Below are 24692 nucleotides of genomic sequence, written 5' to 3'. Positions count from 1 at the left end.
TAAATATCCTAGTACTCTTATAAACTTACTAAGATTTTTACTGAAAATTAAAGCCATATTTAAACTCACATTTAAACTCATATTTAAAATTCACATTTTAAACTCCAATGACAAAGCTAACCAAATTCTCATAAACATTCAAATGCATATAATATCAGAGTCATGGTACAGGTATCCCTTGCTTTGCAAAGTTCACTTTATACCGTTTCACTTTTATGAGAAACCTACAGCAGTACCTGTTTTACTAACAAAGAGAAATCTGAAGCGGATTTTCTCTTGTATGGGAAGAAAAAAAAGGTGAAAAATAGAAGTGGCATCCAGGATTTTGTTTTGCAACAAGTCATATAGAGGCAGTGTGCACCCCAAACAGTGAGAGTGGCAACGCCAAGCTCATTCCCCAGGAACTACACTCTGCTCAGCACCAAGGTGTCACAGCTCGGAGCTTTGTGAGCATCTATGCTTTATCTTGATTTATTTTGTGTATTTGTTAGCAAGATATGTCTTCAGGTAATTACTTCTTTGCCTTATGCCATTATGGTTTATGAAAGGTTTTGTACAGACACTCTACTTTTGGACAAGGAGGCAAAACTGTAGTTTTATGCTTTTAATATTTCTTACTTTAATTTCTTTTCTTCTCAGAATTATAATTATTCACCCATATGATTTTTAGGGTTTCATTATCTTATACTTTTATTAATTTTTAAATTGAAGTATAATTGATTTTCAATGTCATGTTGGTTTCAGGTGTACAGCATAGTGATTCAATTTTACGTACATATATTTATATCCATTTTTAGATTGCTTTCCTTATAGGTTATTACAAAAAATTGAGTATAGTTCCCATTGTCTTGTACTTTTTAGAGGTGTCTTTCCAGCTTGTTGAGATGTCATTATGATCAGAGGACACTGGCTGGGGTTCAGTAACTCTCTAATAGTCTGCCCGTGGCTTCCAGATCATTACTCTCCTGTTTCTCCTACCTCTGTGGCCCCTCTTCATCAGCATTTTAGGCTGGTTCCTTTGCATCTCCCCAGTCTTGATGTTGAGCCACTTCTCCATCTGTGTTTTCTCCCTTGATCTCACCCATTCTTATGTCTTTAAATATCATCTATATGCTTATGACTCCCACATTTCTATCTCTCCCTTGAATTCATTTATTCAGCTGCCTACTCAGTATTCCCACTTGGATGCCTCATGAGCATATGTTCAAAACTGGATTATTTCTTTCCCATGCAAACTAGCTTCTTCCAGTCTTCCCCTGTCTCAGTTAATGGTACCACCATTTCTGGTTGCCCAATCAAATGCCTTAGGATTGTACCTAACTCCACAATGACTCATCAGCAAATCTTGTCTGCCCTCCCTCGGTCCTCCTTCACGCTACTTCCTTCAGTCCTATGCTGATCTGAGCTGTTATTATCTCATTTCAGTTCAGTTGAGTCTCTAAGTCGTGTCCAACTCTTTGTGACCCCATGGACTGCAGCATGCCAGGCTTCCCTGTCCATCACCAACTCCAGAAGCTTGCTCAAACTCATGTCCATCGAGTCAATGATGCCATCCAACCATCTCATCCTCTGTCATCCCCTTCTCCTCCTGCCTTCAAGTCTTTCCCAGAATCAGGGTCTTTTCCAATGAGTCAGTTCACATCAGGTGAGCAAAGTATTGGAGTTTCAGTTTCAGCATCAGTCCTTCTAATGAATAGTCAGGACTGATTTCCTTTAGGATTGACTGGCTTGATCTCCTTGCAATTCAAGGGACTTTCAAAAGTTTTCTCCAGCACTAGTACCATAGTTTGAAAGCATCAGTTCTTTGGCATTTAGCCTTCTTTATGGTTCAACTCTCACATCTGTACATGACTACTGGAAAAACCATAGCTTTGACTAGATGGACTTTGTTGGCAAAGTGATGTCTCTGCTTTTTAATATGCTGTCTAGGTTGGTCATAGCTTTTCTTCCAAGGAGGAAGCATGTTTTAATTTCATGGCTGCAGTCACCATCTGCAGTGATTTTGGAGCCCAAGAAAATAAAGTCTCTTACTGTTTCCATTGTTTCCCCATGAAGTGATGGGACTGGATGCCATGATCTTAGTTTTCTGAATGTTGAGTTTTAAGCCAACTATTTCACTCTCCTCTTTCACTTTCATCAGAAGGCTCTTTAGTTCTTTGCTTTATGCCATAAGGGTGGGGTCATCTGCGTATCTGAGCTTCTTGGTATTTCTCCTGGCAATCTTGATTCCAGCTTGTGCTTCATCCAGCCTGGCATTTCACATGATGTACTCTGCATAGAAGTTAAATAAGCAGGGTGACAACATCGTACTCCTTTTCCAATTTGGAACCAGTCTTTTGTTCCATATCCAGTTCTAACTTGCTTCTTGACCTGCATACAGATTTCTCAGGAGGCAGGTAAAGTGGTCTGGTATTCCCATCTCTTTAAGAATTTTCCACAGTTTGTTGTGATCTACACAGTCAAAGGCTTTGGCATAATTAATAAAGCAGAAGTAGATGTTTTTCTGGAATTCTCTTGCTTTTTCTATGATGCAGCAGATGTTGGCAATTTGATCTCTGGTTCCTCTGCCTTTTCTAAAACCAGCTTGAACATCTGGAAGTTCACAATTCATGTACTGTTGAAGCCTGGCTTGGAGAATTTTGAGCATTACTCTGCTAGCGTGTGAGATGAGTGTAATTGTGTGGTAGTTTGAACATTCTTTGGCATTGTCCTTCTTTGGGATTGGAATGAAAACTGACTTTTTCCAGTCCTGTGGCCACTGCTGAGTTTTCCAAATTTGCTGGCATATTGAGTGCAGCACTTTCACAGCATCATCTTTCAGGATTTGAAAGAGCTCAACTGGAATTCCATCACCTCCGCTAACTTGGTTCGTAATGATGCTTCCTAAGGCCCACTTGACTTCTCATTCCAGGATGTCTGGCTCTAGGTGAGTGATCATACCATTGTGGTTATCTGGGTCATGAAGATCTTTTTTGTATAGTTCTTCTGTGTATTCTTGCCACCTCTTCTTAATATCTTCTGCTTCTGTTAGGTCCATACTATTTCTGTCCTTTATTGAGCACATATTTGCATGAAATGTTCCCTTAGTATCTCTAATTTTCTTGAAGAGATCTCTAGTCTTTCCCATCCTATTGTTTTCCTCTATTTCTTTGCATTGATCACTGAGAAAGGCTTTCTTATCTCTCCTTGCTATTCTTTGGAACTCTGCATTCAAATGAGTATATCTTTCCATTTCTCCTTTACCTTTAACTTTTCTTTTCTCAGTTTCTCAGCTATTTGTAAGGCCTCCTCAGACAACCATCTCTCACTTCCATTATTCCAATGACCTCCTCCTAACTGGTCTCCCTGCCTCCACCCATGTGCATATAAACTGTTCTCAACCTAGTGATTTATTAACATGTAAATCAGATTATCAACTTCCAGGCTCCCATCTCACTCAAAGGAAAAGTCAAAGTCTTGGCCTATAAGGCCCACCTCAGTTTTGCCCCACCATGTTTTGACCTTTTCTACTGAACTATTCATTTCACTCTGTCTGTTCCAACTGTACCACCCTAGTGGCTCTTCCTCCCACTCATCCAGTAGGCTCCTAGCTCAGGGCCTCTGCTTTTAACTATTTGTTCTGCATGGGATGCACTTTCCCAGCATATCTGTATGACTCATCATTCTCTCACTTCCTCCAGGTCTCTAGTCAAAATCACTTCAGGAAAGCCTTTCCCTGCACACTTATCTAAAGAACAGTCACTGCTCTGTACATATTCTCTCCCACCTTCCATTTCTGGTTGACTTTTTTTCTTTAGTACTTTTCCCTACTTTTATTTACTCCACTTATTAATCTTGTTTATTTGTTTCTTCTCCTCACTAGAATATAAATTCCATGAGACCAAGGATTTTAAAGTTTTACTCAGTGCTTTATCTTCAGAATCTAAAATGATGTTCAATAAATAACTGTTGAATGTATAGATAAAATAATGTTAGTGAAACTTTATAACTTAATGAATTAAGCAAGCAGTCCACACAGCTTAGATATGAATTATGTCATTACCTATTTCTTCACTTTCATGTAGGTTTTTGTAACCACCCACATGATAGAATTATTTCATTCCATTTTGTACTTACTTAGCTGTTTTGTAAGAAAACTGTAGAGATTTTTTAACTTTCCAGAGTTTTGTGTTAGTTTCATGGATAGTTTTTCATTACATCTCTTGTAAATACACAACTCTTGTAAATTTTAAATAACATCTCATTAAATGTTGGGTCTCTTAAGGCTTTCAGTTATTTGAAACACACATCTTGGAACCAGATGAGAATAGTGGCAGTGAGGAGTTAGATTATGAAGGCTCTTATATCTATAGTAAAGAGGTTATATTTTATCCTGAAAGAAATAGGAGCTATTGAAGAGTTTCAAGCAATATGACATGGTTCGTTTTGCATGTTAAGAAAGGTCACTCAGGGCGTGAACTGGAAAATAGATTGGACATGAGGAAGCTGCAAGCAGGGAGACCAGTTACAATTCTAGGACAATAGTCCAAGTGAAAGATGAAGAGAGCCTGTACCATTAGGTCCAAGCTTCATATTTTCAGCTCCAGCCTATCTCCTGAACTCCAGGCTGTTGTATTCAGCTGCCTATTTGGCTCTCCAATTGGAGGCCTGGCTTCCCTCATAGCTCAGTCGGTAAAGAATCCGCCTGCAATGCAAGAGACCCGGGTTCGATTCCTGGGTTGGGAAGATCCCCTGAAGAAGGAAACGGCAATCCACTCCAGTATTCTTGCTGGGCAAATCCCATGGATAGAGAAGCCTGGTGGGCTACAGTCCATGGGCTCGCAAGTGGTACACGACTTAGCAACTAAACCACCACCAATAGGCATCCCATAGTAGCAACACGTTCAGAATAGAGCAGCTGGAAACTCCCCGATGGGCCAACAGTTACAACTCCATGCTCCCCTACAAGGGGCCTGGGTTCCTCTCCTGACTGAGGCACTAAGATCCCGCATGCAGCACTGAGCAGCAGCTCCGCCTCAAAAAAGTGGAGCACCTGGTTTTCCTTCTAATCTGCTCCTCTCCTGGTCCTCCCCATTTCCATTAACACCACCACCACCTGCCAAGTTGTTCTCATCAAAATTAGGGATCATTTCAATTTCTCTCTTCCCACCACTTGCCCCTGCAAACCTTGACATAAGTCCTCTACCCAGTGCTGTTGGCTCATCCTCCACAGATTAACCAGAACACTTCACTTCTCAATATTGATAGTATCACTGAAGCTCGAGTGCTGTCATCTCTAGACCACTTTAGTGCTCTCTTTCCTCCTCTCGACCTCCTGCAGCAGTCCGTTTTCCAGACAGCAGCTGAAGTGTGCTGTTACCTTAAAACATAATCACATGATCCCCTGCTCCCTCAACCTCCAGTGGCTTTTCATCACGCTCAAAATAAAAGCAAAGTTCTTGACTATTTAGTTGATTTCATGTCCTGTCACTCTCAACAGCTCCATTCTCTATCCCTTAAAACACACTAGGGCGGCTCTCACCTTTTCTTGAGCCATTCCCTCTGTCTAGAACTTTCCCCCTCAATCTTCAGAAGACAACTCCTTTTTATCTTTCAAGTGGCAGCTCAAATGTCACTACATTAGAAAGGACTTCTCTGACTTTACAGGCCAGAGCATCACTCTTCTGAAAAGTCTTCTTTACTACACCATCCTTTTAATTTCTTTGTAGCAGTGATCACAAACTCAAGGTATCTTTATGAATCTGTTAACTTGGCTATTTTCAGTCTCTCCCCCTAGAATGGAAACTCTATGACGGCATCCAGTCTGTTTGAATCCTCAGATACACTACAGTGTCCCCATAACCATAGCAGATGTCTGGCAATTAGTAGACACCCAGTAAAGCTGTAATCAATAGTGGATAATGAAGTGGACCTCTATTAAAGCAGCAGCCTTGGAGAACAGAAAGGAAGAAGGAAGAGACTTCAAAGAGCTGGATCAGGCTGTGATCTCCACAAGAGCAGGGTTCAGTTCAGTGGTGGCTTTCAGGCACAGTCTTCCTGACCCATAGATGATTTAATGTTTATTCCATGAAAAAATGAAATTGGCGAGTTTTAGTGACCCCTTAGTTCAGGAAGGGGCTTTGCTTGCGGCTCAGAGAGTAAAGAATCCATCTGCAAAGGAGGAGACTAGGGTTCAGTTCCTGGGTCAGGAAGATCCCCTGGAGAAGGGAATGGCTACCCACTCCAGCATTCTTGCCTGGAGAATTCTATGGACAGAGGAGCCTGGTGGGCTACAGTCCATGAGGTTGCAAAGAGTCAGATACTACTGACTCTTTAGGTCAGGAAGATGAGAGGAGTTAAAGAGGACATAAGTTCTCTGGCTTGGGTGCCCAGCTGTGAGGAGTGGAGCTGGAACTGAGACACGAGCCTGTCTCACTGCGTCTTCTCTCTGTGCACCCCCTAGATGGCCGATCCCGGCCCTGGGGAGAGAAGCTATGACAACATGCTGAAGATGCTCTCAGACCTGAATAAAGACCTGGAAAAGCTGTTGGAAGAGATGGAAAAAATCTCAGGTAGGATGTTTTCCCAGGCAAGATACCTTCCTCCTTTCCAAGAGCTCAAATCCTCCTTATACTTCCAAGCTCAAACCAAGCACCTCCTCAATCAGGTCTTCCCTGACTACTTTTCACCTTCTTCACCATGTAGCTACTATACCACAAGATTTTATACTAACCACTGATATTGCCTTGAATTGTTTTCTGATTATTTTTGTGTGTTTGCATCTTATTCCAGCAAATGGACTATTATCTTCTTGAGGGGAGAAATAGTAACTACTTCTTTTGTAACTGGGCACACAGTACCATGAAGAACTAGTAAATTGTTAGTCGCTCAGTCGTGTCCAACTCTTTGTGACACCATGGACTGTAGCCCGCCAGGCTCCTCTGTCCATGGGATTTCCTGGGCAAGAATACTGGAGTGGATTACCATTTCCTTCTCCAAAAGCACCAATAGAATTGAACTAATTTCTCCACTTTTGGAAAAGAATGTTAGTCTGTTATTTTATTTAACATGTTTCCAGTAAGCAGTAACTAGCAGTGGTAGTGATACAATTATAATTTCTTTGATTTGTTCTTTACTAGTTCGGAATATATGTAATTCTTAAAATTGTGTTATCCCGTTTTATTAGAGAAAATTACAATGTGAAACAAATTTTAGAGTGCCCAAATACTCTACTTAAATGAAAACAAACTATTTTTAATGCATTATTAGTTTTTAAGTAATCTCCACTTACTACGAGTCTTCAGAAAATTTCTACTTAAAAATGTTCTCAATTTCATGCCCACATACTTGGAAGTTTTATATATACCTTTTTTAAAAGTTCTAGAATTCATTTTCCACTATAAGTTGTTTGATTCCTTCAATCTAATTAAATATTCTCTTATTTAACACCATTTACTAAGCACATATATGTGCTTTTTTAAAAATACAAAGTTGAATAAAGATGCTCCTTCTTGAGAAGTGAGTAGGGACCAGTAACAGACATCAAGATGACTAATTATATTTAAACATATAAATTTAAAGCACATTTTAACTTATGGTAAAACTATAATCCAGCAAATGCTAATAATGATGTACACCAAGTACTGGGGAAGGAGCAGAGGAGAGGCAGACTTCTTGGGAAGGCAAGTGAGGCTTTGAACAAAGCAGAGCATTAGAGAAGGAGTAGGGATTGGACAGATGAGGTCGGTCCTGTGAGCAGAGAAGAGGGGCTGTCCAGGAAAAGAAATAGTCAAGGCTGTGTGCCTATGAGGGAAAGATTGGCATAGTCAAGAAGTCTGAATAGCGCATGAGATTCACAAGGTGGCAGGCCATAAAATAAGAGGCTGAAAGGTGAGAAGAAACATCTTTAATGCAATGCCAAGTTAAAGAGGTCTACCTTTCTTATGTAAGTGATAGGGAGTCATTTGGAATTTCGAGGAAGTCAGCTGCCTTTTAGAAAGATAGCTCTGGTAACAGTGTGAGAGATAGTTCAGAAAGAAAAGCGTGGAGCAGGAAGACCAATTAGGCAGGTTTTCCAGAACTAAAGGCTGAAAAGGAGCTAGCCTTAACACAAGCTTGGCACTGAGAACAAGAAGAGTATAGCTGATTTCTGTGAGAGAATGTCTTACTGATTTGTAAGAGCTCTTTCTGTATTAAGACTCTTAGGTACTAGTTCAAAACTGTAGGAAATATTTTTCCCAGTTTGTCATTTTCCTTTAATTTTGTGTATGAAGCTTCAGTGAGGAGAAGTCTTATGTAGTAAAAATGTATTTATATTTTCCCTTCTGATTTATTCCCATTGCTTCAATGCTTAGAAAATCTTTCCCTAATTCAAGATCAGTGAAACAGTCACTTACATTTTCCTCTACTTTGTGGTTTTAGTGTGTTGTTTTTTTTTCAACATTTAATTCAAAACTATCTGGTGTGCCAAAGGAACCAGGCTTGTACTGCATTTTTATTTAGATTCACTGGAATCTCTTTTTGGTAAATATTCCAACAATAATTAAGGTGGTAGGTAAGTAAGTTATTCAGTTCAGTTCAGTTCAGTCGCTCAGTCATGTCCGACTCTTTGTCACCCCATGGACTGCAGCACGCCAGGCTTCCCTGTCCATCACCAACTCCCGAAGCTTGCTCAAACTCATGTCCATCGAGTTGGTGATGCCATCCAACCATCTCATCCTGTGTCGTCCACTTCTCCTCCTGCCTTCACTCTTTCTCAGCATCAGGGTCTTTTCAAATGAGTCAGCTCTTCACATCAGGTGGCCAAAGTATTGGAGTTTCAGCTTCAGCATCAGTCCTTCCAATGAATAGTCAGAACTGATTTCCTTTAGGATTGACTGGTTGGATCTCCTTGCAGTTCAAGGGACTCTCAAGAGTCTTCTCCAACACCACAATTCAAAAGCATCAATTTTTCAACACTCAGCTTTCTTTGTAGTCCAGCTCTTACATCCATATGTGACTACTGGAGAAACCATAGCTTTGACTAGACGGGCCTTTGTTGGCAAAATAATGTCTCTGCTTTTTAATATGCTGTCTAGGTTGGTCATAGCTTTTCTTCCAAGGAGTAAGCGTCTTTTAATTTCATGGCTGCAGTCACCATCTGCAGCGATTTTGGAGCCCACTGTTTCCGTTGTTTCCCCATCTATTTGCCATGAAGTGATGGGACCAGACGCCTTGATCTTCATTCTTCGAGTGCTGAGTTTTAAGCCAGCTTTTTCACTCTCCTCTTTCACCTTCATCAAGAGGCTCTTTAGTTCCTCTTTCTGCCATAAGGGTGGTGCCATCTGCATATCTGAAGTTACTGATATTTCTCCCTGCAGTCTTGACTCCAGTCTTGACTCAGCCCGGCATTTCGCATGATGTACTCTGCATAGAAGTTACAGAAGCAGAGTGACCATACCCAGCCTTGACGTACTCCTTTCCCAATTTGGAACCACTCTGTTGTTCCATGTTCAGTTCTAACTTTGCTTCTTGACCTGGATACAGATTTCTCAGGAGGCAGGTAAGGTGGTCTGATATTCCCAGCTCTTTAAGAATTTTACACAGTTTGTTCTTATCCACACAGTCAAAGGCTTTGGCTTAAGTTATTAAGTAATAATAATTAAGTTGATATTACTAAGGTAATAGTGTTGTATTTAAAAAAATGCTCTCTCACTGTAGAGGTGAGGTTGACAGGTATTTATATTGAAACAAGTCAGAAAAAACTTAGCTTTGATGATTTTTAAAATTTGTCTTTGAAATTTTCTAAGTAAAAACTAAAATTATTTGATACATTCAGCTATTGAATTCAAGCAGCTGCACATCTTGGAAGGCTTTTGTACTTTCTTCCTCACAGAAATGAAACAAATGTAGCCTGCATCTGCTTGGCATGAATGGGGGTTCTGTTGCACATGATTCTACATCCCCTCCCTTTGGTGCTTTTCCGCATCACATTCCTTGAACTGGTATAAGGTCCATTATTTTCCCTTTACGTTATTCTTTCCTTCATTTTAGTTGCACATATTTTCCTCTTTTATAACCCTATTTTTATATAAATATTCTGCACAGTTGTCTAATTTGGGGGGCAATCAAATCTTATAAAAACTTGCTTTAGTGATTTATCAGCTGATAAAGTTATGTTTTTATCAACATATAAGCAACCACAGATTAAATAGTATTAAAATGTTTTGTAGTTTACTTTTTATAGTTTCTCAAAGTGAATAATTTGTACTTGGGCCCATGGATTCAAATCTAATAGTTAAGAACACTAAGGTATTTTTCTACCTGAAGCGTAAGCAGCAGAACTGTTCTGTCATAGTGTCGCTAGGACAGGTTAAGACAAATATTGTTGAAAGAAGTAACAGGATTTTAGACCAGGATGAATCTCACAACCTTACCCTTTAGGTTAAATTTAAAATGAAGCCCAACACATAAGTCTTTAGCTTCTGTTGCCCCTGGGAAGGCTCTTGCCCCATTTTTCCAGTGACCACACAGGCCAAACAAAATCACCAAAGAAGCAGTCATCAACTATCAAAAGCACCAACCAGCAAATAAATATAAATGTGCGTATTTATACAAATATATATGCATATTTTAAACAGTATTAAAAAGCCAAATCCTCTTGACTTCAAGGCTTAAAGTTTCTCTTTCTGTTCTCTTTAAGTCAAATCATGACCTAGGATAAATTTCCCAGTACAGATTTGGCTGCACGACTTATGAGAATGAGCCCTGAGAATGTGAGACTTCTCAGGTAGGAGGAGAGATTCTAACTGGGTTTCCCACCCCTGCCCCAAATCTATCCCATCCTATCCTATTAGTTGAGAAGCAATTTCTTTATTACTCATGAAATTTTTTACATATAGCAGGGCAGAGATAGCTAACTTGTTTTATAATAAGTTAGGTTTTTGGTTTATCACACTAGTTTCATTATTATTAATCAGTAAGTTCCCCCTTCATTATTCTGTCTTTCTTTTTCTTTTCACCTTTTCTCACTTGTTTATTCTCCAGATGAATACTCGATTCATTTAATATTTTATTTGGAATTGTGTTAAATGTATACACTAACATGGAATGAATGATATCTTTTTAAAAAATACTTATTTGGCCGGGTCGGGTCGTAGCTGTGGCATGCAGGATCTCTCATTGTGACGCACAGGCTCTTCCCTGTGGCCTGACGGCTCTCTAGCTGGATGGCCCATGGGCTGCAGAGCACACAGGCTCCAGGAGTTGCGGCTCAAGGCTTTAGTTGCCGTGCAGCATGTGGAATCTTAATTCCCTGACTAGAGACTGAACCTGTGTCTCCTGCATTGGAAGAAGGCTTCTTAACCACTGAATGACCAGGGAAGTCCTGAATAAGACGTTTTTAACATTAAATATTCTCAGGCAGGCTTCCCTTGTGGCTAAGCTGGTAAGGAATCTGCCTGCAATGCAAGAGACCTGGGTTCAATCCCTGGGTTGGGAAGATCCTCTGGAGAAGGGAAAGTCTACCCACTCCAGTGTTCTGGCCTGGAGAAGTCCATGGACTGTATCGTCCATGGGGTCGCAAAGAGTCGGACACGACTGAGCAACTTTCACTTCACTTCACTTCACTTCATTCTCAGGCAGAAATGTGGTATTTCTCTCTAATTATTCAAATATTATTTAACATGTCTCAAAGGATTTTGCAGTATTTTTCTCCAGATTTCTTTCCTTCAAGTTTTATTTTTCTAATTTTATTAAGATATAATTGATGTGTAATGTTGTGTACATTTAGGTTGTATAATATGCGAGGTCCCAGGGGATATGTTTATTTGTTCAAACAACAAAAACACATCTGTAGCAGCACCTGCAATTGGTGTCACCTCCTGACTGAGTTTACACAAATCCACTGTCATTCTCTCTAAGATTTGTCTTCTGTCCATGCCCGATAGGCAAGTGGAATGAAACTGTGGTGGGAACTACCTCCTGTGTCTTTCAAGTTGTTAATTGTAGTAATAATCTCTGCAGTCCCTTCAGGAGTGCAGTGTGGCTTTTAGTTTACTTCTTTCACAGGTAGAGGCAGTTCTAGTCACCTCTACTTGGTCTTTCCTGCCAAATAACCCTCACTCTGTGGATTAGGGAGTAAATATGGGGATTCTCCCAGTTGTTGAGTATGTATATTTCAATTATCCATCCTGGAACTGGGGAAATTACCATGAAACCCACTGAGCCCACTGTGAGCTAGAGCTCCATGGGTAACCGGGCCTCCGTCTGCTGACTGGTGAACCACTATGCTGGTGGCAATGCTTTGGGTCCCCAGGAATTTGTGTCAGTTCAGATCCAGTATCTAGGAATCCCCAGAAGATCTGATTACTTCCCTTTCCCCAAAGTTCAGTCTTCAGCCATACTATTGTGGGGTCCCTGTTCCAGAAGCAGATGATCACATAAAGAAGAAAAATAACTGAGCAAGTAGTTACAACAGATTTTGATAAGTGTTAAAATGAAAGGCAAAGGAGAAAAGGAAAGCTATACCCATCTGAATGCAGAGTTCCAAAGAGTACCAAGGAGAAAAAGAAAGTTTTCCTAAATGATCAAAGCAAAGAAATAGAGGAAAACAATAGAATGGGAAACACTAGAGATCTCTTCAAGAAAATTAGAGATACCAAGGGAATGTTTCATGCAAAGTTGGTCTCAATAAAGGACAGAAATAGTATGGACCTAACAGAAGCAGAAGATATTAAGAAGAGGTGGCAAGAATACACAGAAGAACTATACAAAAAAGATCTTCATGACCCAGATAACTACAATGGTGTGATCACTCACCTAGAGCCCACCTCCCTCCCCATCCCATCCCCTAGGGTCATCCCAGTGTACCAGCCCTGAGCACCCTGTCTCATGCATTAAACCTGGACTGCAATCTGCTTCACATATGATAATATACACATTTCAATGCTACCCTATCAAATCATCCCACCCTCACCTTCTCCCACAGAGTTTAAAGAACTGTTCTTTACGTCTGTGTCTCTTTTGCTGTCTCACATATAGGGTCATCATTACCATCCTTCTAAATTCCATATATATACTGTATTGGTGTTTTTCTTTCTGACTTACTTCACTCTGTATAATAGGCTCCAGTTTCATCCACCTCATTAGAACTGATTCAAATACATTTTTAATGGCTGAATAATATTCCATTATGTATATGTGCCACAACTTATCTATTCATCTGCCGATGGACATCTAGGTTGCTTCCGTGTCCTGGCTATTGTAAACAGTGCTGCCATGAACATTAGGGTACATGTGAACAGACTTTATTTTTCTGGGCTCCAAAATCACTGCAGATGGTGACTGCAGCCATGAAATTAAAAGACGTTTGCTCCTTGGAAGAAAAGCTATGACCAACCTAGACAGCATATTAAAAAGCAGAGACATTATTTTGCCAACAAAGGCCCGTCTAGTCAAAGCTATGGTTTTTCCAGTAGTAATATATGGATATGAGAGTTGGACCACAAAGAAAGCTGAGCATCAAATAATTGATGCTTTTGAACTGTGGTGTTGGAGAAGACTTTTGAGGGTCTCTTGGACTGCAAGGATATCAAAGCAGTCAATCCTTAAAGAAATCAGTTCTAACCATTCATTGAAAGGACTGATGCTGAGGCTGAAACTCCCAATACTTTGGCCGCCTGATGCGAAGAGCTGACTCACTTGAAAAGACCCTGATGCTGGGAAGGATTAAAGGCAGGAGGAGAAGGGGACGACCGAGGATGAGGTGGTTGGATGGCATCACCGACTCAATGGACATGAGTTTGAGCAAGCTTCGGGAGTTGGTGATGGACAAGAAAGCCTGGCGTTGTTGCAGTTCATGGGGTCACAAAGAGTCAAACACCACTGAGCAAACGAACTGAAATGAAGGGTGAATAATCTACATGGAGCTATAAGTAGCCAAAGGTGGAACCTAATTTGATATAAAGAGCCAAGAAAGGCCTCCTAGAATAAATTGCTTCTCAACTAGGACTAAAATATGAGCATGAGTTAGTTGAATTGAAGAGCAAAGGAGAAAACTGAAGAGTTTCTGAATACAGAAATCAGAGCAGGTTTAGCAGGAGATGGGGAAGAGTGAGTTCAGTTATGGATAATGCTGAGTTGGGAGTGCCAGATTTATACAGAGGTGGAGATATTCTGCTGCTAAGTCATTTCAGTCGTGTCCGACTCTGTGCAACCCCACAGGCGGCAGCCCACCAGGCTCCCCCGTCCCTGGGATTCTCCAGGCAAGAACACTGGAGTGGGTTGCCATTTCCTTCTCCTGTGCAGGAAAGTGAAAAGTGGAAGTGAAGTCGCTCAGTCGTGTCCGACCTCAGCGACCCCATGGACTGCAGCCTTCCAGGCTCCTCCATCCATGGGGTTTTCCAGGCAAGAGTACTGGAGTGGGGTGCCATTGCCTTCTCCGGAGATATTCTATGCACTGTCAAAATAGAATCACAGAGCCAGTGTAAACGGTATAATGTGAGATGGTTGGATGGTATCACTGACATGAGTTTAAGCAAGAGTTTGAGAACATGAACAAGAACATGAGTCTGAGCAAATTCTGGGAGATAGTGAAGAACAGGGAAGCCTGGCGTGCTGCAGTTCACGGGTCGCAAAGGGTCAGACTTGACTTAGCGACTGAACAACAGCACCAGTGTAACTTGGTATGGCCGTTATGAAAGCCAGCTTGGATGTTTCTCAGAATATTAAAAATACAACTACCGTGTGATCAACAATTCCTCTTCTGGGTATATATCCAGGAAGTGAAGGGAATGAAATCAGTGTCTCAAAGAGATGTCTTCACTTCCATGTTCATTGCAGCTTTATTCACAAATAGCCAAAGTGTGGAAGCAGCCTAGGTGTCTGTTGACAGATGGATGCATAAAGGAAATGTGACGCATTTGCATACACCCCAGTGGAATAGTCTTCAACCTTAAACAGAAGGAAAGCCCGTTGTCTGTGACAACATGGATGATGAATCTGGAGGACGTCTTACTAAGTGGAATAAGTAACAGTGTACAGGAAGACCCCCTGGAGGAGGAAATGGAAACCCACCCAAGTATTCTTGCCTGGAGAATCCCATGGTTAGAGGAGCCTAGTGGGCTGCAGTCCACAGGGTTGAAAAGAGTCAGACATGACTACATGCACCCACACATTCAATGGCATATAATACATTCATAATTTTGTGCCACCACAAGCTCCATCTAGTTCTGAAACAGAACAGGACCCTACAGCCCCCTGCATGTCCTCAGCCTGCTTTTTGTCTATGGAAAAACGTTAGCCAAAGAATAAGTATAATCAGAGAGGTGAGAACATGCAGAAACAAAGGAAAACAGTCACAGGGCCTCACCGAGCACAGTCAAAGGCTTTCAGTTCCTCCTCACAGACTTCCTTGGTGGCCCAGGCAGTAAAGAGTCCGCCTGCGCGATGCAGGAGACCTGGGTTCGATCCCTTCCCCTTCCAGGGGAAGATCCCCTGGAGAAGGGAACAGTTGCCCACTATTCTGGCCTGGAGAATTCCATGGACAAAGGAAGCTGCCAGGCTACAGCCCATGGGGTCGGAAAGAGTTGGACATGACTGAGCGACTTTCACTTTCGTGAGCTGCAGATAATATTCTGAGCCGTATCCTGTGAGCTGCCTCACAGCTACTGAAACCCCCACGAGGTGGAAGAACTTAACTACAGGACGGCCAGACTGCAGCCATGACATAAGCTGCCTCAATCCCAATAATCTGCCTCAAAAAGTGGAGGCAAATGGACCCTGAAACTGAAGACTAACTACGCCTAAAGCAGCCAAGATGATGCTGGTCACATCACCGATGCCCAATTTCAAGATGACTGTCGGTGCTGACTGTACTTTTTTGTGTGCAGGTAGCTCTCTGTGTCAATAAAAGCTCTTGCCCACTGACTGTCCGTCAGGCGGCATTGGCCTTTGGACAGATGTGTGCCCTCCCTCCTCCCTGGATGCTGGCATCCAGAATAAAGCAAACTTTCCTTCCCACCAGCTTGGCCTCTTTACTGGCTTTTGGGCAGAAGCAGGCAGACTGCAGTTTCGGTAACAGTTCCACAACATTCTCATCACCCAAAAAAGGTACTTTTTACCTGTGAAGCAATCACTCCCATACCTCTCTGTTCACAACCCCTGGCAACTACCAATCTGTTTCCAGTCTCTATGGGTTTCCCTATTCTGGATATTTCATTTAAAGAATCATATAATATGTAGCATTGTGTTTCTAGCTTTTTTTACCTAACCTAGTTATTTTCAAGGTGTACCCATACTGTTGCATATATGAGTATTGTATTCCTTTATATGGCTAAATAATGTTTCATGTATTCATCCACTGATATATATTGAGGTTGTGTCCTACTGTTTACCTGTTGGGCTTTCCAGGTGGTGCTAGTGCCAGTGCCGGAGAAGGTAATGGCACCCACTCCAGTATTCTTGCCTGGAAAATCCCATGGACGGAGGAGCCTGGAAGACTTCAGTCCATAGGGTCACTGAGGGTCGGACATGACTGAGCGACTTCACTTTCAATTTTCACTTTCATGCATTGGAGAAGGAAATGGCAGCCCACTCCAGTGTTCTTGCCTGGAGAATCCCAGGGACGGCGGAGCCTGGTGGGCTGCTGTCCATGGGGTCGCACAGAGTCGGACACGACTGAAGCGACTTAGCAGTGCCAGTGCAGGAGAGATGAGAGACTTGGGTTCAGGCCCCGGGTCAGGGAGGTCCCCTGGGGGAGGGCGTGGGAGCCCACTCCAGGATCTTGCCTGCGTGGGGCCTGGCGGGCTGCAGTCCATGGGGTCACAGAGAGTGGGACACAAGCAACTGAGTACACGCCCGCTTAACTGTTGTGCCTGGTGCCCCATGAACACTCCTGCACGGAGTTTGTGTGAGAGCCCACTCTCTATTGTTTGGGATACTTTCTAGGAGGGGAGTTGCTGGGCATGTAATTCTATGTTTAGCTTTCTGAAGAATCTCAAACTGTTTTACACAATGGTGCCTCATTTTACACTCCCACCAGTAATGTACAAGTTTCTAATTTATCCACATCCTGAGCAACACTTGTTATTTTCCAGGTTTTTTTGTTGTTGTTACTGGATTCTTTTATTGATATGAAGTAGTTTCTTGTAGTCTAGACACTAACTCATTATCAATTCTAGGATTGTACAATTCTGTCATTTGTATGAAAAATTTGTCCGTGTTGTCCTTAGTTGAAAAAAATATTTCGATAAAAACAAATTCACCAGGACTTCCCAGGTGATCTAGTGGTTAGGAATCCGCCTTCCAGTGCAGGGGATGCAGGTTTGATCCCTGGTCAGGGAATTAAGATCACATATGCCACAGAGCATCTAAGCCCATGAGTTACAAACAGAGCACCCAGGTGCCGCGACTGCTGAGGCCCGCAGGCTCTGGAGCCCGCGTGCCACGGTGAACATGCCTGTGACCCCACAAAGACCCCGAGTGCCACAGTGCCGATGCGGCGCAGCCACATAAAGAGAGGCATTTAAACTGTTAGAAACTAATTCACCAATATTCTACCTGATGATCTCTGATGCTTACGCAGTCCCTAGGTTGCAGATAATCTGCTAAATTTTTATCCATAAATGTTATTTTATCTTTCATATTTGTCTTTAATTCATAGGGCATATACTTATCTTTTTCACTGATTTTTGGTATTATTTTCATCATATACTAAATTCCATATACACTGAGGTCTATCTCTGAATTTATTTTCTTCCATTGGTCTGTTGTCTGTACCACACTATTTTTTAAAAAATGCTTTAGGGAATTCCCTGGAGGTCCATTGGTTAAGACTCTGCATGTTCACTGCCAACCGTGTAGGTTCAATCCCTTATCAAGGAACTAAGATCCCACAAGCTGCACAGCACAGCTAAATTAATTAATTGATTAAGTTGAATAGGGCTTTATAGGATATCTTGATATCTAATAGGGCATCTTTCCCCTTTTAACTGTTGTCTTTTTAAAAGTGATTTGACAGTTGGACCTTATTCTTTCATACACACTTTTATAATTTACAAATACTGATAGTTTTATCTCTTATCTTACACCTCTTATTTCTTTTAAATTCTTAAACTCCATTTACCAGCATCTTCAATACCAGCAATATTATTAGAGGCAGCCTTGTTTGATTACCAAAGGAATTTATCCACAGTTTCCCCATTAAGTATAACATTTGCTGTAAGTTTTTGATATATTACCTTTACTAGGTCAAAATGTCTCCTTCTGTTCCTAATCTGTTAGAGTTTTTATTTTCTAAAATCACAGATAGGTAATAGGTATTAAATTTTGCTAACTGCTTTTTTGTATTAACTGAGATATTACTATGATTTCCTCCTTTTATTCAGTTCAGTTCAGTCGCTCAGTAGTGTACGACTCTTTGCAACCGCATGGACTGCAGCACACCAGGCCTCCCTGTCCATCACCAACTCCCAGAGTTTACCCAAATTCATGTCCATTGAGTTGGTGATGTCATCCAACCATCTCATCCTCTGTCGTCCCCTTCTCCTCCTGCCCTCAATCTTTCCCAGCATCAGAGTCTTTTCAAATGAGTCAGCTCTTCGCATCAGGTGGTCAAAGTCTTGGAGCTTCAGCCTCAGCATCAGTCCTTCCAATGAATATTCAGGACTGATTTTTTTTTTTTTAGGATTGACTGGTTTGATCTCCTTGCAGTCCAAGGGACTCTCAAGAGTCTTTTCCAACACCTCAGTTCAAAAGCATCAATTCTTCAATGGTCAGCTTTCTTTATAGTCCAACTCTCACATCCATACATGACTACTGGAAAAAACCATAGCCTTGACTAGATGGACCTTTGTTGACAAAGTAATGTCTCTGCTTTTTAATACGCTGTCTAGGTTGGTTATAACTTTCCTTCCAAGGCGTAAGCGTGTTTTAATTTCATGGCTGCAATCTTTTATTACTTTTTATTACTGTGTTTAATTAAGCTGATTGATTTTCTGATACTCAACTATCCTTGAATTTCTTTTAAAAATTCTACTTGATCATAACGTATTATTTTAACATATTGTTAAATTTGGTTAAAATATGTTTAGGATTTCGTGTTTAGTTCCATGTGAGACAGACGTATAATTTTGCTTAATATAATCTTTTCTTTTAAAATAAGCCAGCTTAGGGAAAATCATGTTTTCATTTTTGTTGTCTCTATTCTCAGGTTTTCCACAGTGTAACTGAGATGCATCCATCAAATGCTTTCCTTAAAAAGTCATACAGTCAGCCTACCAGTCTTACCTCTTTTCCTAATTTCTGAAATTACTCATGGCAGATAAGAATTAACTATTCTTCAAAGTTCAGTAGAATTCATCTGAAAAGCCATCTGGGACCTGAGGTTTGAGGAGGTAGACCTTCACCATTTACATTTTAAAATGTCGATTCCTTTATTTTGCCTGTGATGTGAATTAGCCTGTGGGCTTGTCTTCATCCCTTTACTGCCTAGCTTGACTGGCCTCATCATTCCTGTTCTCTGCTCCTACCTCTGGGACTGCCAAAATAAATCTGCTTACTGCCTCCCTCATTAGTCCTCCCCTCTCCTACACAGATTTTAGAATACTTTACCTTCATCCTTTACTGAACTGAACCCTGTTTCTAGGTGCGCATCTTGACCATTTAAAAAAATTTTCTGTGTGAGGACGTGAGCCTACGTACTGGGTGGTCAGAGTGCGTAGCAGAGCCCTGACTAGCCTCTCAGAGATGGCTAGACTGCAGATCTCTTCAAGAAAATTAGGGATGCCAAGGGAACACCTCATGCAAATATGGGCACAATAAAGGACAGAAATGGTATAGACCTAACAGAAGCAGAAGCTATTAAGAAGAGGTGGCAAGAATACACAGAAGAACTATACCAAAAGATCTTCATGACCCAGGTAACCACAATGGTGTGATCACTCACCTAGAGCCAGACATCCTGGAATGAGAAGTCAAGTGGGTCTTAGGAAGCATCACTACACACAAAGCTAGTGGAAGTGATGAAATTCCAGTTGAGCTATTTCAAATGTTAAAAGATGATGCTATTAAAGGGCTGCACTCAATATGCCAGCAAATTTGGAAAACTCAGCAGTGGCCACAGAACTGGAAAAGGTCAGTTTTCATTCCAATCCCACAGAAAGGGAATGCCAAAGGATGCTCAGACTACCGCACAGCTGCACTCATGTCACACGCTAGCAAAGTAATGCTCAAAATTCTCCAAGCCAGGCTTCAGCAGTACATGAACTGAGAACCTCCAGCTGTTCAAGCTGGATTTAGAAAAGGCAGAGGAACCAGAGATCAAATTGCCAACAATGTTGGATCATACAAAAAGCAAGAGAATTTTTTAAAAAACCGTTTACTTCTGCTTTATTGACTGTGCCAAAGCCTTTGACTGTGTGGATCACAACAAACTGTGGAACATTCTTCAAGAGATGGGAACACCAGACCACCTGACCTGCCTCCTGAGAAATCTGTATGCAGGTCAAGAAGCAACAGTTAGAACTGGACATGGAACAACAGACTGGTTCCACATTGGGAAAGGAGTAGGACAAGGCTGCATATTGTCACCCTGCTTAATTAACTTCTATGCAGAGTACATCGTGCAAAATGCCAGGCTGGATGAAGCACAACCTGGAATCAAGCCTGCTGGGAGAAATATCAATAACCTCAGATATGCAGATACCACCACGCTTATGGCAGAAAATGAAGAGGAACTGAAGAGCCTCTTGATGAAAGTGAAAGAAGAGAGTGAAAAAGCTGGCTTAAAACTCAACATTCAAAACACTAAAATCATAGCATCCAGTCCCATCACTTCATGGCAAATAGATGGGGAAACAATGGAAACAGACTTTATTTTCTTGGGCTCCAAAATCACTGCAGATGGTGACTGCAGCCATGAAATTAAAAGATGCTTGCTACCTCGGAGAAAATCTATGACCAACCTAGAGAGCATGTTAAAAAGCAGAGACATTACTTTGCCAACAAAGGTCCATCTGATGTGAGGGTTGGACTGTGAAGAAAGCTGACTATGGAAGAATTGATGCTTTTGAACTGTGGTGTTGGAGAAGACTCTTGAGGGTCCCTTGGACTGCAAGGAGATCAAACCAGTCAATCCTAAAAAAAAAAAAAAAAAAAAAAAACAAACTCCTGAATATTCACTGGAAGGATTGATGCTGAGACTGAAGCTTCAATACTTTGCTCACCTGATGTGAAGAACTGACCTATTGAAAAAGACCCTGATTCTGGGAAAGACTTGAAGGCAGGAGGAGAAGGGGACGACAGAGGATGAGATGGTTGGATGGCATCACTGACTCCATGGACATGAGTTTGACCAGGCTCTGGGAGGTGGTGATGGGTGGGAATGCCTGCTCTGCTACAGTCCATGCGGTTGCGGAGTTGTACACAACTGAGTGACTGAACTGAGCTGAACCAGAGATAGGACCTTGGCTTTACTACTCTGCTGGCCTTGCCAAAAGCCCTCTGAGAGGGTCTGCCCTCACTACCTGGTCTAAAATAAGGCTTTCCTCCCTCATTTCTCTGTCACAGTACATGCTGCTCGTTCCCTGCATAGTTCCGTTCACGATGAGTAATTGTCTTGTGTGTTTATCTGCCTCCTCCCACTGCAGCTAGTAGAGACGCTCCGGAGGGCGGGGGTGCATCCAGCCTTATAGACTGCTGCATCATCAGGGCTGCCTTAGTGGAATGCCAGCACAGGGCCCGCGCTCAATAAATACTGACGGAATGGAAACTCAGGAGACACATGTTTCTGAAGGATGATTGGGAGGCTCTCCTATCTGTACTATTTCTCCCTGGGATCCAATTACAGGGAGCTGTGCCCTTGATACGATGTTCTGGTGTCTCACTGAACTGCCTTTTCTGACGTGTGCTTTGGTACTGTGCCCCCAGCTTTCTTTTATCAGTGATTACAATTGTAGACACAGGAGAATGTGTTGTTTTTATTTGTCTGTTTGGCTAGGCTGGCTCTTAGTTTCAGCATGCAGGATCTTTAGTTTCAGCATGGCATGTGGGATCTAGTTCCTTGATCGGGGATCGAACCTGGGCTGCCCACGCTGGGAGCGTGGAGTCTTAGCCTCTGGACCACTGGGAAAGTCCCTCTTTGCATTTAAAGTAAGGATGTTGTCAAGGACATTTTCAACTATATTACATACCTCTCATGAAATATACCTATAGGAAAATTCTTTCTTAGGATAAAAGTGTCATAAACAATGGGTTTGTTTTTATTTTACGCTCACTGAATCTTTTTAAAAAATAATTTTCAGCATTCTATTTTTAAAAACGTTTTTATTTGTTTATTTTTGGCTGTCCTGGATCTCCTTTGCTTTGCTTTGGTGCTCTCGTTGTGGCGAGCAGGGGCTGCTCTCGTGGCAGCGTGCAGGCTTCTCACTGTGGCAGCCCCTCTTGTTGCAGCGTGCAGGCCGGGTGCACAGGCTCCAGAGCTGCAGCACGCAGGCTCAGTAGCTGCAGCGTGCAGGCTCTAGAGCGCAGCATCAGTGGTTATGGGGCGCAAACTTAGTTGTCCCAAGACATGTGGAATCTCCCCAGAGCAGGCTCAAGCCCTGCACCGGCAGGCGGACCCTCATCCAGTGCACCACCAAGGGAGCCCGGTCGCTAAGTCTTGTAACTGAGCACGTTTTCCTCTCTGCTTCAGCCTCAGGAGACTCAGGGCTATAATTTCAGCTGCTCTGTAGGTCTGTAGGAGCTTGTTTTCTGTGAGCTATTTTTTTGGTTTCGTTTTGTTTTACCCACCCTAGTTCTCTGTCCTGAATACCTCAGTTATTTATTTTACAGCAGGAGTTTCTCCTTTCTTGAGCACTTAATATATGCAAGGCAGTTTATGTACATCATCCGTTTAATCTTCACAGCAAGCTGTGAGGTCCGGACATTGTCTGGCCTTGACATGTGAGGAGATGAGGTTAGTGGTTTAAATCTCTGACTCCAGGTCACACGGCCAGTGAGTAGAGAGCCTTGGCCTCAGGCCCATGCTCCACCTGCTGTCCAGGTGGCTGACATGACGGTCTTCGAGCTTCCTGCATAGTTACCCACAATGCTTGTTAAGATGCAGGTTCCTGGGCACCATTCCCAGCCCACTGCGTAAGCGCCTCTCTGAGCTTTGAGAGGGCCCGGCTGTCTACCGTTGACAGGTGTCCCGAGAGACTCTTGCTGCCGAAGCTGGAGGGCCCCTGTCGGGCAGAGGTCACATGCCCTGTCTGCTGAGGCGCACGGCATGCGTCTTCTCTAACTGCTCCCTGAGCACACAGCTGCGGCTTCCTGTCGTGCCTCAGGTCTGTCGTGCTGCTCCTCTGTGCTGCGTGCAGACGTGCGTGTGCGTTCGGCATTAATCATCTGCCTGTTTTTTTCCTTTTGGCAGCACCACACAGCTTGCAGGGTCGTAGTTCCCTGACCAGGGGCTGAACTTGCACCCTCGGCAGTGAAAGTACAGAAGCCCACCCACTGAACTGACAGGGGATTCCCTGCCTGTCTCTCCTGTGGTTAATTTCCTGAAGGATATAGTTTCCCAAAGTATCCAGCTTTTGCTAGCCCAGCCCGGAGAAGTTCTAAGGGGATGTGTTTGCTGCACACAGAGATGACCCTCTTATTCTTAGGTCTAAAGGGGAGAACCACACGAGTGGAGGGCTATGCTCAGAGGGAAGGGGTGAGGTGGGGTCTCTGCACACAGCACTGGGTTCGTACTGGAAGCGCAGGGTCACCTGCAGGCCAGGGGCACTGCCCTCCAGTTGCTCTCAGAGGGAAAGAAAGTCAGTCAGTCCAGTGGTGAGCACCAAGGGACACCTGACATGAACATGCAAACCTTCGTGAAAGGAGGAGCCCCTGGGCTGGCCTCGGTGAAAGCAGAGGGGTGCCCTGCTGGAGGCGGGCAGGCATCCCAGGCCCATGAGCATGAGAAAACCCGGGGCTCAGGCCTCACAGGAATGGCAGTGGGCAGCCCTCCCTGAGCATGGGAGCTTGGGTGGAGGAGCACTTCCTGGGAGTCACCCTGCGGCCACTAGCTGTGAGCTGCAGATGGGTAAGGACCTGTATTTCACCTTTCCTGACACTTCATGTCATACTGCCATCCAGCCTTTTAGTGTTGTGGGCTGGTGTATTCCGAAGTTAAGACTTGGTGAGATGAGGGCAGGTTCGTTCCTGCTCCGTGTAGAGAGGAGATTTAATAGGGGTTGTTATGAGCCCTCTGACACATGGCCGACCCGCTTTCTCTCCTTAGAGTAATTGGGTGGCTCAGCGCATCCTGTCCCAGGATGCTGGGCGTGCCCAGAGGCACCCAGCCCTCACCAGGGGGCCCAGCGCTGCAGCCACCCCTGTGGCCTGACCAGGGCCTGTCTGGCTGTTGCAGTGCAGGCCACGTGGATGGCCTACGACATGGTGGTGATGCGCACCAACCCCGCGCTGGCGGAGTCCATGCGGCGGCTGGAGGACGCCTTCCTCAACTGCAAGGAGGAGATGGAGAAGAAGTGGCAGGAGCTGCTCAGTGAGGCCAGGCGCGCGCAGTAGGCCCCCGGGGAGAGCCGCAGCAACCCCAACCCGTGGCCTGGGCACAGAGCTTGTTTCTCAATAAACTTATTTCAAGCACCTCGGGACCCTTTCTGTCTGACCCAGCTGCATTCAGGCCCTGTGAGCACACAAGCCGGGCGAGACGCGGATGCTCTGGTGAGGCAGAAGAGCTCAGTGCCAGT

The 24692-nt window shown here is 43.1% G+C and overlaps 1 protein-coding gene across 2 annotated transcripts; it reads left to right on the top strand.

Moving 5' to 3' along the window:
* Window positions 1-6442: 6442 nt before the first annotated feature.
* SYCE3 (synaptonemal complex central element protein 3) lies at window positions 6443-24564 on the top strand. 2 transcript variants are annotated; one of them, XM_027965869.2, is made up of 2 exons: window positions 6443-6551; window positions 24353-24564. In XM_027965869.2, exons 1-2 carry the CDS (start codon window positions 6443-6445, stop codon window positions 24508-24510), a joined length of 267 nt encoding a protein of 88 aa, XP_027821670.1. In that variant the 3' UTR covers window positions 24511-24564. The 2 variants fall into 2 exon arrangements, 1 of the variants encoding a protein (XP_027821670.1); XR_009600059.1 differs by lacking the exon at window positions 6443-6551 and adding an exon at window positions 9344-9520 and having other exon boundaries at window positions 24353-24452.
* Window positions 24565-24692: the final 128 nt, after the last annotated feature.

This window comes from Ovis aries, chromosome 3, assembly GCF_016772045.2.
Source record: "Ovis aries strain OAR_USU_Benz2616 breed Rambouillet chromosome 3, ARS-UI_Ramb_v3.0, whole genome shotgun sequence".
Lineage (NCBI taxonomy): Eukaryota > Metazoa > Chordata > Mammalia > Artiodactyla > Bovidae > Ovis > Ovis aries.
This window is presented reverse-complemented; position numbering and strand designations above follow the sequence as displayed.

Excerpts from the sequence above, each read along its gene's own strand:
- SYCE3 (XM_027965869.2), top strand. The coding sequence starts at position 6,443 with ATGGCCGATCCCGGCCCTGGGGAGAGAAGCTATGACAACATGCTGAAG. Across the intron at positions 6,552-24,352 it reads AGAGATGGAAAAAATCTCAG|TGCAGGCCACGTGGATGGCC; the intron begins GTAGGATGTTTT and ends TGGCTGTTGCAG.